The sequence below is a fragment of the Poecilia reticulata genome, linkage group LG19 (assembly GCF_000633615.1).
Source record: "Poecilia reticulata strain Guanapo linkage group LG19, Guppy_female_1.0+MT, whole genome shotgun sequence".
Lineage (NCBI taxonomy): Eukaryota > Metazoa > Chordata > Actinopteri > Cyprinodontiformes > Poeciliidae > Poecilia > Poecilia reticulata.
This window is the reverse complement of record NC_024349.1, coordinates 10,933,924-10,944,533: the sequence shown is the minus strand read 5'-3', so window position 1 is coordinate 10,944,533 and position 10,610 is coordinate 10,933,924. Positions and strand designations below refer to the sequence as shown.

The window sequence follows — 10,610 nt, the reverse complement described above, 5'->3', positions numbered from 1 at the left end:
AGGGTTTAAAATGTGTATTTTTTATTGCATCTTGTATTTGCTCAAGTTATGTTTGACATTTGAATTTGTTTCATGATCTGAAATATCTAAGTGTGAGAAAAAAGAGAGAATAGGAAATCAAGGAAGGCAACCAATTTTTCACACTACTCTATTTTTAGACTGTCTAGTGTTTTTTCTTTTTTTTTACTCACTCATCTCCAATGTAGACGTTAGGCCAGACCTCATTGACATGAGTGTAAGCCACGCTCCCACGGTTGAGGATTTTATCCAGCTCGTAGGTCCCAGGTGTGACATAATCGTCTGCCGTGCTGGACTCCTCTGCTGCTTTTGCAGCGTTTATCTTTGATCCGGCCTTCGACTTGTGAGAAGCCATTTTTTTCCCCTCACTGTGGCTTCCTTCCATACATGGTCCCTTTGCCTGAAGTTGTGAAAAAGCACACTTTGTTTTTTATCTTCCGCGTGCATCTCCAGCTCAACTCACCGAGASATGGAGGACCTTTGTTTTCATCCTTCTGCCAGATTGTTGTGAAGCAACGCTCGAAGGCAGAACATAGGAAGGGTTAGTTCTGGGCGCAGATTGTGTAACTGTCTCTGTGACAGGGCATCAAATGCAGAGGATATTTTTAGGGCTGTGATGTGGCAGGGCCGCCCTGACCTTAGCTGCCATGTGTTCCTGCCTGTGGGGAACAGCTTCCACCCAGCCAGTCCCTGCCATCCACATCTAAGCACGCGACTTTAATCTCCGCTGCTGGCGGCAAGCTGCGCTTATCCAAACTCTGAGCGTGCCAGAGGATACCCACATGCAATGGAGTGAACAGGGCACTCCGAGGCTTTGCTCCTCGAAATCGCGTCAGTCTCTCTTAGCCTTTCCGCGTGTCTTCAGATGCAGGGAGAAAGCGTGTAAGTGCAGCCTTACAACACCCGTTAAGGATGTTCTGCATCTCCCGCAGCCTCTCGGGGGGCCGTAGGCTGGAGCTGAAACGTGTCAGACAGCTCGACAGATGAGGTTTTCAACTGGGATGGCACATGCCTTTGATTCCCCCATTATATGATATGCACGGTCCATTCAGAGATCTAAACGCGAGCCCCCAAAAGTGGGAGCGCGGTGATAGCTGYGTTGCAGGATGGCGGGATGAAGCTGCTAACATGTCAGACTGAGTTTTCACACCATCGGGCCCCTTTTACTTGCTCCCCCCCCCACCCCGCCTCATATCTTCATACCCCGCCATCATTCATTCTGACAGTGAAATCATTAAACCTGTGATATCCAATTCCTTTTATTTTGACAGCATCTTTCTCCCAGCGAGCTCTGGAGAGCATTTCTTATTAAGATGGCTTCGGCTTTTCATCTCTCTTTCAAAGTCTGACCTGAATCTGTATACTCCCTCAGAACCATGATGGCATATTTTTTGTCATTTTGCATCAAGCCTTTTTAGACATTTTACAGTTTTAACCATACTTCACTGGACTGAAATGAATACTTAGGTGGAGCATTGTTTATTTATAGGCGTAAGCTGTTTCTGTGTTGTTTCAGTGAAGCAGGGGTCTCGGCAGTCTGATGGCAATGGTGGTGTGTTTTAGACAGCGATATTCTGCAGATTTGAGATCCATCATGGGAAATTCTCCCTAAAGACTGAAATGTTGTGTTTCTCCTGTTGGTCGTCAAACATTGCATTAATTCAGATCATGAGGATTGCACGTCAAGATGTTTTATGTGGTTACAGTGACTATTAGGGCCATACTAAGAAAAAATAAAATTACGAAAATAGTCGTAAAATTATGAGAATAAAGTCATACAAGAATAAAGTCAAAATAATTTGAGAATAAAGTCATATTTCGACAATAAAGCCATRGCATTATGAGGTTTAACTCGTAATATCCTGAGAATAAAGTCGTACAAGAATAAGGTACTAAAAATATGAGTAAAGTCATAATATTGCCAGAATAAAGTTGTAATATTATGACTWTATTTTCGTAATTTTATGACTATTCTCGTCATTTTTTTTATTTTCTTAGCGTGACCTTAGCTTTTTTTTTTCTTCTTCTTTTAAACTTGTGCAAGGTAATATCAGTAGCCAAGATGCTAACAAGGCAAATTGAACAGCCTAGCTACAGTGAATAACTTTGCCACAACAGCGCTGAAATTAGAAAYKGATATTTCACGCTTATGTCTGGCTSCAAGTAGACATGAGCAAGAAATTACAAGAAATTATAAATTTGTACCGAATTACTTACCTCCAGTCAGGGAGAAACTTCCTCCGCTAGCAGTGTTTGATGTAGCTGTAGCAATTAAGTGTACGAAAAGACCGGGTGGGAAAAACTGTCACGTTGGTCCCAGCGTAATGACGTCACGTGGTTGTTTTTCACTTCTTTTTTTTTTTCTTTTTTTTTAAGTTTTATGTTATGTCTCAAATAAAATTGTGTTGGTCACTTAAAATTACTTGCTCTATTTTAAAATAAAATTGGTTCAAAATACAGAAATTATTACTAACATTTAGACCATTTTATATGTCAGTCAAATCTTCATTCATTTCTGTCATATTTACACGATCCTTGAAATATTTGTTAGGATGTAGTTGTGGAAAGGACAGAAAATTATTATTCCAAAAGTTTKTTCTTTTTAGAAATATCTTAAAATTGCAGAGTGCACTCATAAAACCCCAATAAAATGTATCTCAAAATGTGAACAATTTCAGGGGATGCAGCTACTTTTACAAAACAGTGAACACCAGTAATATGTCCTGTTTTTTTTCCCCCTGAATATTTTTTTGAACATTTTTCATGCTTTTAAGCTCGTTGTTGAATAATCATATCTGTAATGAGAACGTTAACACTGAATTACACACATTTGTAATCACTGTTTTCAAAAGGCAATGATTAAAAATGTGTTGGACTGCAAAATTCAAAACCAGAAAAKCCAGACTGAACCATTCTGTTTTTTGTTCTTTTTAAAATATAAAGTATTCATGAAGATGAAACTCCTTTTAGCAGTACATCCAAGCGTTCTCTCCACCGCCGAATGTTACATTTTTCTTCTTCGCAAAGCTGAGTCCAGCTGACAGAGCTGATTCAGAAACCCAGTGTTTGGGAGAATGTTTCTGCTCCTGCAAACGAGCTCCACGGCTTCCTCCAGGGTAAGACCTTCTTTGATCATGAGGAAGGCTAACACCAAAGTTCCCGAGCGGCTGATTCCCCGAGCGCAGTGGACGAGTACCTTACCTGCACAGAGAAAAAAAAAAAACACCTGCAAATCTTCACCACAGAATATAGTGTGTTGAAAAAAATCAGTTTTCACATTTCCTTACATTACAGCCAAAAATCTCAGAGTATTTTATTGAGATTTTATGTGACAAACCAATGTTAGCGCAGACAAAAGCATGTTTTCCCATTTTTTTTGCAAATACAAACTTTAATGTGTGCATTCCTGTTCAGTCCCCTTTATTTTAATTAAATAAATAAAGTTCAACAACCTTCAGGAACCCACCTGGCGGGGTAACTTTCTTGAGCAGGGACAGTGAAACTGGAAGATGGATGGAAAAAGTGCTGGAGGCTCTTTTTTAGGATTTGAAACTTGTGTGGATTCACCGTCCAGCAGAATATCAACGATAAATATACAGCCAGAGCTACAATGTAGCTTAGAGCAATATTCATGTCTTAGTAATGTCCAATGGCAAGATCGAAAAATGTACTGTTTTAAACATTCCCTTATCCAACTTCACTGAACCTGAGCTATGTTGCTATTTTTCAAAGCACTATGAACAAAAAGTTTAGTGTCTGTATGCCACAGTTTTGAGATTTTTATGCTTTATTTTATTTTGAATTAGCAGTTAAGCTCTACTATCTGCACATCTTAGAAAATCCCATTAAAAACACTGAAGTTTGTGGTTGCAGGATAAAATGTGAAATTAATACTTTTCCAAGGCACGGTGAGCTTTTTAACAATTCAATAATACAAGGTTGCACACTTAAAATAATATGGCGTCGTTTACACTTCTCCTTAATCCAGAACCATAAAACTGACATTCAGTGCATCCATCAATAATTTACATTTACACCCCAGGCTCCAAAAATGGTCCATCTTTAACCAACAAACCGTGATTACAAAATGTAGAATAAAACATGAGCCTTTAACTGAAGTTGTTTTCCTCATTGATTTTCGCATAAGATGTAGTAAAATGTACGCCGAACGTGATTTATCCACATAAAACATTCATCTTAAGACTCCAAAATGCAGGAGGCATCAGACTGTTTAGTCTTATTAAGAAATATTTACACTCTCCCTCTTGCGAAGCAAGAAAGCAACAGATTTGAGCATTATTTAGTCATAATTTTTGCAGATTTTGTTGACATTTAATCCATCTTGGTGATGCATCACATTTGTGCCTCATGAGCTACTACCTCCACGCCTCCGTCCTGATGCGGTTTGACTGAATCGTACCTTTCTGACTCAGAGCTCCGTGAATGAAATCAGCAGTCCCTGAGAAGAACGGGCTCAAGTCAAAATCAATGCAGTCTGCTGCCTCTACTCCATGGTACTGTATGTCGGCGTCTCTGTAGAAACGTGGCCCGGTGTCAATGTGCTGAGGGCCATCTGCAGCGTTCACCACGTGTGTTATTCCCAGATTCTGTAGCAGCGTCTTATTTCGAGCTGTCGCCCTGCAAATAGCACCCAGAGTTGATAGAAGGACTGTGACTTTTTGCTGTTTTTTCTCGCCCGCAGCCATCTCTGGCAGCATATGTTTGTAAAAATGCATCACTGGTGACTCAAATGTACAGATTTTTCTTTTTTTTTTTCTTTTCTATATCCGTCTCATCAGTTGGTCAAGCATGTTTGCAGAAACAGTTTCACAATCACATCAGCACATTTCCCCAAAGTGAGAATGTCACTTACGCGTTCCCAACGAAGAGGTCGGGCCAGACCTCGTTGACAGCTCCGGTGGGACGCCTGTTCTTCAGCAGAAGGCCCAGCAGACCGCAGGTGGGCGGTGTCTGATCCACTGACTCCTCCTCTGAGCTCATACCCGCTAATTCTCACCTCGATGTTGGTATATGATTACCACCATTTATATTCCTCTCGATTTGAACCTAAAAGCCAGATGACTTTACCAAATGTGGTTCAGAAACAGGAAAAAAAAAAAAAAACTTACCACAACTCTTGTCTTTGCAAACCTTGCAGTAAACTTTAACCAAACAGCTGCAGTCTGCTCGGTGTTGAGACTTAGCGGGAAATCAGGATGGTTAGCCCGCTGGAAATGGACAGCTGAACATGCCAGAGGCTAAACTGAGGCTATTTATTCCTGTGTGCCAGAATCCAGCCTGCATCTTTGCAATGACTGTTTTAACATTTATGTTGGACTAGTGACTCAAAGTTGTARTCAAACACATCTAAAATCACAGTTAGAAAAGAATATTATCTGTAAACTTTAAAAACACAGAGTCTTTGAGCTCAGGTTTACAGGTCGCATTAGAGATTTATAGTGACGGTCAATAAAACTGTGTTGTTTGACCGTTTCTTTGTGCAGCTGGGGATTTCTGCTGGGAGATTCTCAACTTGATTTAAAWGTCCAARTGCAAAGGTAAACACTGTGGTCGTTTTGCATAAAAAAACAAGATCGGCCAAAGTCAAGATTTTAATCTCCTTCATGAAAATATTTAGACTACACCCCTGTCTCAGATCAGTGGGCTACGCATTTCATTTAATTCGACAACAAATACAATCATGGTCATTTGTGTGTTTTTTGGGGGGTYTGGAGACAGTATTGTGTTGRTTTTTGTTCTGTTTTGACAAGCATTGGTTTCTGTATTCATTTCCGCTTTGTTAATTGTGTTCAGCCAGTTTTTCTCTTAGGTGCTCAAATTCCTGCTTCTCTTTCAGCTGCAGTTAGTCTCACCTGATTCCCATCACAGCAATCACTTCTCCAGGCACATATGCCTCTCAGTATCTTTCCTCTAGTTCACACTCCTGTTACTAAACCTCTTTATGCACCTTTGGTCCTGTGCCTGTTTCTATTTAATCTTTCAGCAGCAACTCTTCCTGCATTCCTGTCCCCATACAGCCATTTGCTAACAATTTAAAGTTCATATTGTCTTCAATAAGCTGCTTTAAAACTGCAAGGAACAAAAAGGTTGTTTTTCTATCACAAATCCAGACAAGATGTTTGCAACTGATTGAAGTGTAAATAGTCACTGAATCATCCAGAAAAGAGAATTGAAGAAACCCTGAATTAAATTAAAATTCAAACTAGATGTTTTAGAGGTTTTTAGATGCACAAGTGGGGCTGAGTTGGTTGTATGTTTTGGTTCTGATCTCATTTGAACTCAACAACAACAACAATGATGGGAAAGTCCCTTCAGCCTTCACAGAAAGTCTGTTAATGTCTCAGGTTTCCACAACCCTGCCATCAGAGGTTCAACTCTTTAACTAAGATCTCACATGTGGATAAAGAATTAGAGCAAAAAAAACAAAAACACACCAGCTTAGCAATTAAAGGGGTMTTTATTGCACACTTTAGTTTTAAAAATTAYAACCTAGATTTGAAGATTTCATTTGTATTCCAACCCAAAACATTCTTTCAAACATTTTGAAGTATAACTGAGTTTCAACCTTCTGAAGATAAAGTTCAACTTTATCTTCAGAAAAGATAAAGAACTGCATGACCAGTTCTGGTSAGAACTGCATGACCAGAATTAACAGATTCCACCCAGGAATCTAATACTGATATTAAAGTTTCCAGCTTTATTGTAAACTCATTTGATGAAGGTTTATGCCATGATTTGTCCACCGATGAGGAAAATGTGAGGTGAAACTTTATCTGGGAAGCAACAGCTTGGAAACCGAACAGATGGACAATGCAGCAAGGCCAGTCTGCCTGTCGTTCTCCACAGTGGCGAATGACAGCTTGTGACAGTAATTATAATTCAGGAAGTCATCAGAATACTTTTATTATAGTGGGATGTTCAGTGGCAGTGTAGAACATAGCTTCAGTGAATGGAAGGAGCTGAAAGTCACAATTTGCCCTCTTGACCTGTTTTCTTTCACAAAACTTTTTGCAAGTGTTGTGAAAGTACAAATACTCACTCTGTCCTGGCTGTCACTGCAATAAACAGCAATTCATCTAATTAACAGTTTTGGTTAGAAAGCTTCTGGTAATAGATTAATGACTGCCAGCATTAGGGTAGTCACTAGGCGTCGCTCCTTCATCCTGACGTTCCTTCCCTGGGTGGGGAGGGGGAAAATCTATGTTTTCACATCCACCTGAATAATGTGTAGTTGCGCCACTGTTTACCACCCGTATCCCCAGTATTTTTAGGCTGTTTTAGGCTGATCTGGAGTGAAGTGAAGGCTGTAAACTTTGTGTTGTGCAGCGTTGGCTCTAACTGGTAGTGGCAAATATTTACAAGCCACCATCTTCTTAATTCAGGATCGCTTGGAAATTAATGAAAACTTAAAAGCCCATTATATTAGGAAGACAACAATGTTCATAGTATTGCCTTTTTTGCATCTGAAATACGACTTAGTCTTTTCTAGCAGTCATGGTAACTCAAAGCGGAAACAAGTGAGCCGCATTAGCTCCTGGAGATGTGACGTCAACGCCGTAGGTGCAAAGAGCCCATAGTGTCGCAGAGCATTGGGCCAAAATTTTTCAGCTTCCCAAACTGCATTTCATTTGAATATTTTAGATAAACCCAATAAATAAATAAGAATACACAATTTTTTTGCAAGTAATTTGAAGTAACATTCCACAAAAAAAACTAAAACAAAGATAGGTGAGGTAAACAATGAGGCTGAATGTTAGCTGTTCTGAGGAGAACTGTGGTGCTTCTACCTGGTCCAGTTAGTCTTTTTGTCCCTGTAGGTGGGACAACCAATTTGCAAGATGACCGATGGACTCTACTAGTCTCCTCCAACTTTGCTCAGCTCAGGCATAGGTCACAATCTTTTGAGTTGCATCATAAATGGTCCTTCACCTCTCCGTTTTAGTGCATGGGTTGGGTTGATTGGTGGACCTGAGCCACTGAGGGACCTTAGATCCCTCATCAGCTGCTTCTCGCCTGTCTGTCCAACTTGCGACCATGTTAGAATCTATTTTGTAAAGACAGTTCAGATGGGTTGGTGCTGGAGACCCTTTGCATCTTTTGACGACCTGTCAATGCTTCATCTGTTGTGATGCAGTTGACGCACGCCTAGGGTTGCCACCTTTCAGAAATTGAAATAAGGGACGCCCACTAATGCGCGTCGTCTTAGTCTCATTACGGAGGGTGTGCTTCAACTAGGGTTTCCCAGGGACCAGTCCCTATATATTTAAAGCCGGGGGGAAAGGCAGCTACGGCGGCAGCGTGTCGGTTGGTCTGTTTTACCCAGAAAGCAGTTGGGCAAAATGTCGCAACACCAACACCATGAGTAAACCAATAACTGGGGCAGCCTACTATATAAAGTACTCGGGGACCGCTTCTTTATTATTACACATAGACATTTGTAGAATAYGGAACAAATCGTGTCCCGTATCGATTCAATACGGGACGTTACATTTAACAGCCAAATACGGGACGGTTCCGTATTTTAAAGGACGGGTGGCAACCCTATGCACGCCTATGCACTTTTGCAGAAATGTTTGTTGAAATTCACTTATCTTCTTTGGGAAAGCGATTTGCAACTTTGTTGTGAAATACTCAAGAATCCTACGGTTTCTGGCAACAACATACAGTATGATGAAATTTGCCCTTTACTGGCCATGTTGTTCTCTGAATTTGAGTTGACGGAGGACCCGCAAGTGTAAAATGAACCACTGCAAGATTTAAATATTTCTGCATTTCCTGCTTTACTTGGCTACACATTTAGGTTGTTAATTGCTTTGTCCTCTTGAAATGTCACTTTAAAATATATAAGGAATTTTTATTATTGTAGAATTAGTATTATATGTTTTACATTCAATAAAATACTTTTCATGGGGACAGCTATCCATCCATAAAATTCTTTTTCAGTCAGTTTTCTTTCGAATTAGTCAAATAAAAAGTTGTGCCTTGCAAAGTTTTATGGGTTATGTTTCTATGTTTTTGTTCCTCTGAATGATTTYGAATCCAAGACCAACTGCACCTCAGTTTGTAATGGCTACATGTTCTTGTCCGGGGTCATAACCTTTTAAGCTATTATTAACTTTTGTTTGTAACGCAGATGGAATATGTTTTACAAAGACAATACAACAACATGATTTACATAGTGTTTGTCGTTATAGCAGCTTCATATTGGCAAGAGGCCACAATTTAATTAAGCTCGACTAAATCCACTCTGATGGTTCAGCTGCCTAATGACAGTGCAGCTTTTTGTCCAGACGTCTGAGCTGCTCCAGGAATCCCTCGTTGGGTGAAACATTCCTGTTGGCACTGACKGCTTTGATGGCATCCACCAGGGTCATGTTCTCGTGGATCATTAAATAGGCCAGAACCAAGGTGGAGGAGCGGCTGAGTCCCATTGCGCAGTGGACAAAAACCTTWCCTGTGGACCATCAGACACACAAAAAAAACAAAACACACACACCCAGTGGATCATCTTCTTGTTGTGGCATTCTCTACWGGCTTTATTTCTGCATTTACAACCAAGCAATCAAGGGATTATTGTGTCAGACATCATTCTAAACGTCCAATTTGTTACTCCTCTGTGGATTAAAAACCATGAACATCACAGAAAAGAGAGCACTTCTAACTCCAAAGTAAAAGTTTTCAACAATGTTGCAACAAATGTTTCTACACACGTTAATCCCAGGTTTCTTATCAGGCCCGAGGATTAGGGAGCAGAGGAGCGAGTAATTGAACTGTCTTGGCTTCTGTGTATTTCTGCCAGGGATTACCGCAGGCCCCGCCACACGCTGGAGCCCCCCGATCAGCCGGCATGTGAAGAAGGAGGCCTCATCTTATTACTGTCATGTCAGATACCGACTTCACTTTGCATAACAGGCCATGCAGACGCAGGCCACAAACATAATTGTGTAATTTCCATGTCCAATAAAAGTCTAGCTTACAAATTACCAGGGCAATCCATTTAAAACTAATTTCCCCGACAAAGGTCTGAGCCCATGAGAAGATTACCGTGGGGGAAGATATTAGCTTGATATTATGTTTAGTGTTTGATTTGCATTTTAATGAGTAACACAACTGGGGGTTGCCGTAATGGGAATTGAGTGACAAATGTTTCAACAGTCTGTCTCGCCTTCCCAAAGTTAACATGTGGATAATGACGAGAAGCACCTTCAGTGCCAAGAGAGCCTCCTCACCTGTGGGCAGACTCAGAGCGTTCTTGATAAAATTGGCYGCTGGGCGAAAGAAGGGACTCAAGTCAAAGGACGGCATGTCAAAAGCTTCCACTCCATGATAAGTGATGGYAGTGTCCCTGTAAAAGCTTGGTCCTGTGTTCACATTGTATTTTCCATCAGCGGCATTGAGGACATGGGTGATGTGGTGAGCCTGGAGTGTCCTCTTGTCTTTGGCTGCATACCTAAGGCAAAAAAAAGGAAAAAAGAAATATGGATGTGTACAGTAACTGTTTGCATTTTATCAGACTGAATGATAAATAAGCAATCTCTAGTTACATTAAAAATGAAAGAAAGGGGTGTAAT

The 10,610-nt window shown here is 40.5% G+C and overlaps 3 protein-coding genes across 7 annotated transcripts in view; all 3 read right to left on the bottom strand.

Annotated features, from left to right (window-relative positions):
* Nucleotides 1-5,305, bottom strand: part of LOC103481482 (dual specificity phosphatase DUPD1-like) — a 17,675-nt gene extending 12,370 nt beyond the window's left edge. Inside the window, exons 1-5 of one of the 3 annotated variants that reach the window (XR_001777645.1) lie at nucleotides 5,148-5,305; nucleotides 4,892-5,085; nucleotides 4,439-4,656; nucleotides 2,236-3,219; nucleotides 348-418 (exon numbers count right to left, since the gene is read on the bottom strand). Coding sequence is in view for 2 of the 3 variants with exons in the window: in XM_008436956.2 (XP_008435178.1) it covers nucleotides 192-418; nucleotides 482-508 (254 nt within the window). In the remaining variant the exon portion in view is untranslated. Of the gene's footprint in view, nucleotides 1-191; nucleotides 419-481; nucleotides 593-2,235; nucleotides 3,220-4,438; nucleotides 4,657-4,891; nucleotides 5,086-5,147 lie in introns of those variants that run through there. The other 2 variants (XM_008436957.2, XM_008436956.2) reach the window with 2 other exon arrangements.
* Nucleotides 5,306-8,800: 3,495 nt separating this feature from the next.
* The window catches only part of LOC103481477 (dual specificity protein phosphatase 13-like), a 14,380-nt gene continuing 12,570 nt past the window's right edge, over nucleotides 8,801-10,610 (bottom strand). For 2 of the 3 annotated variants that reach the window (XM_008436946.2, XM_008436947.2), the window contains exon 3: nucleotides 9,544-10,489. In XM_008436946.2, the coding sequence (XP_008435168.1) occupies nucleotides 9,904-10,489 (586 nt within the window). In that variant the 3' untranslated portion in view covers nucleotides 9,544-9,903. Of the gene's footprint in view, nucleotides 9,494-9,543; nucleotides 10,490-10,610 lie in introns of those variants that run through there. The other variant, XM_008436948.2, reaches the window with a different exon arrangement.
* LOC103481478 (dual specificity protein phosphatase 13-like) overlaps nucleotides 9,091-10,610 on the bottom strand; it is an 18,202-nt gene continuing 16,682 nt past the window's right edge. The window contains exons 4-5 of the mRNA XM_008436949.2: nucleotides 9,761-9,765; nucleotides 9,091-9,102 (exon numbers count right to left, since the gene is read on the bottom strand). The gene's annotated coding sequence lies outside the window, so the exon portion shown is untranslated. The remainder of the gene's footprint in view (nucleotides 9,103-9,760; nucleotides 9,766-10,610) is intronic.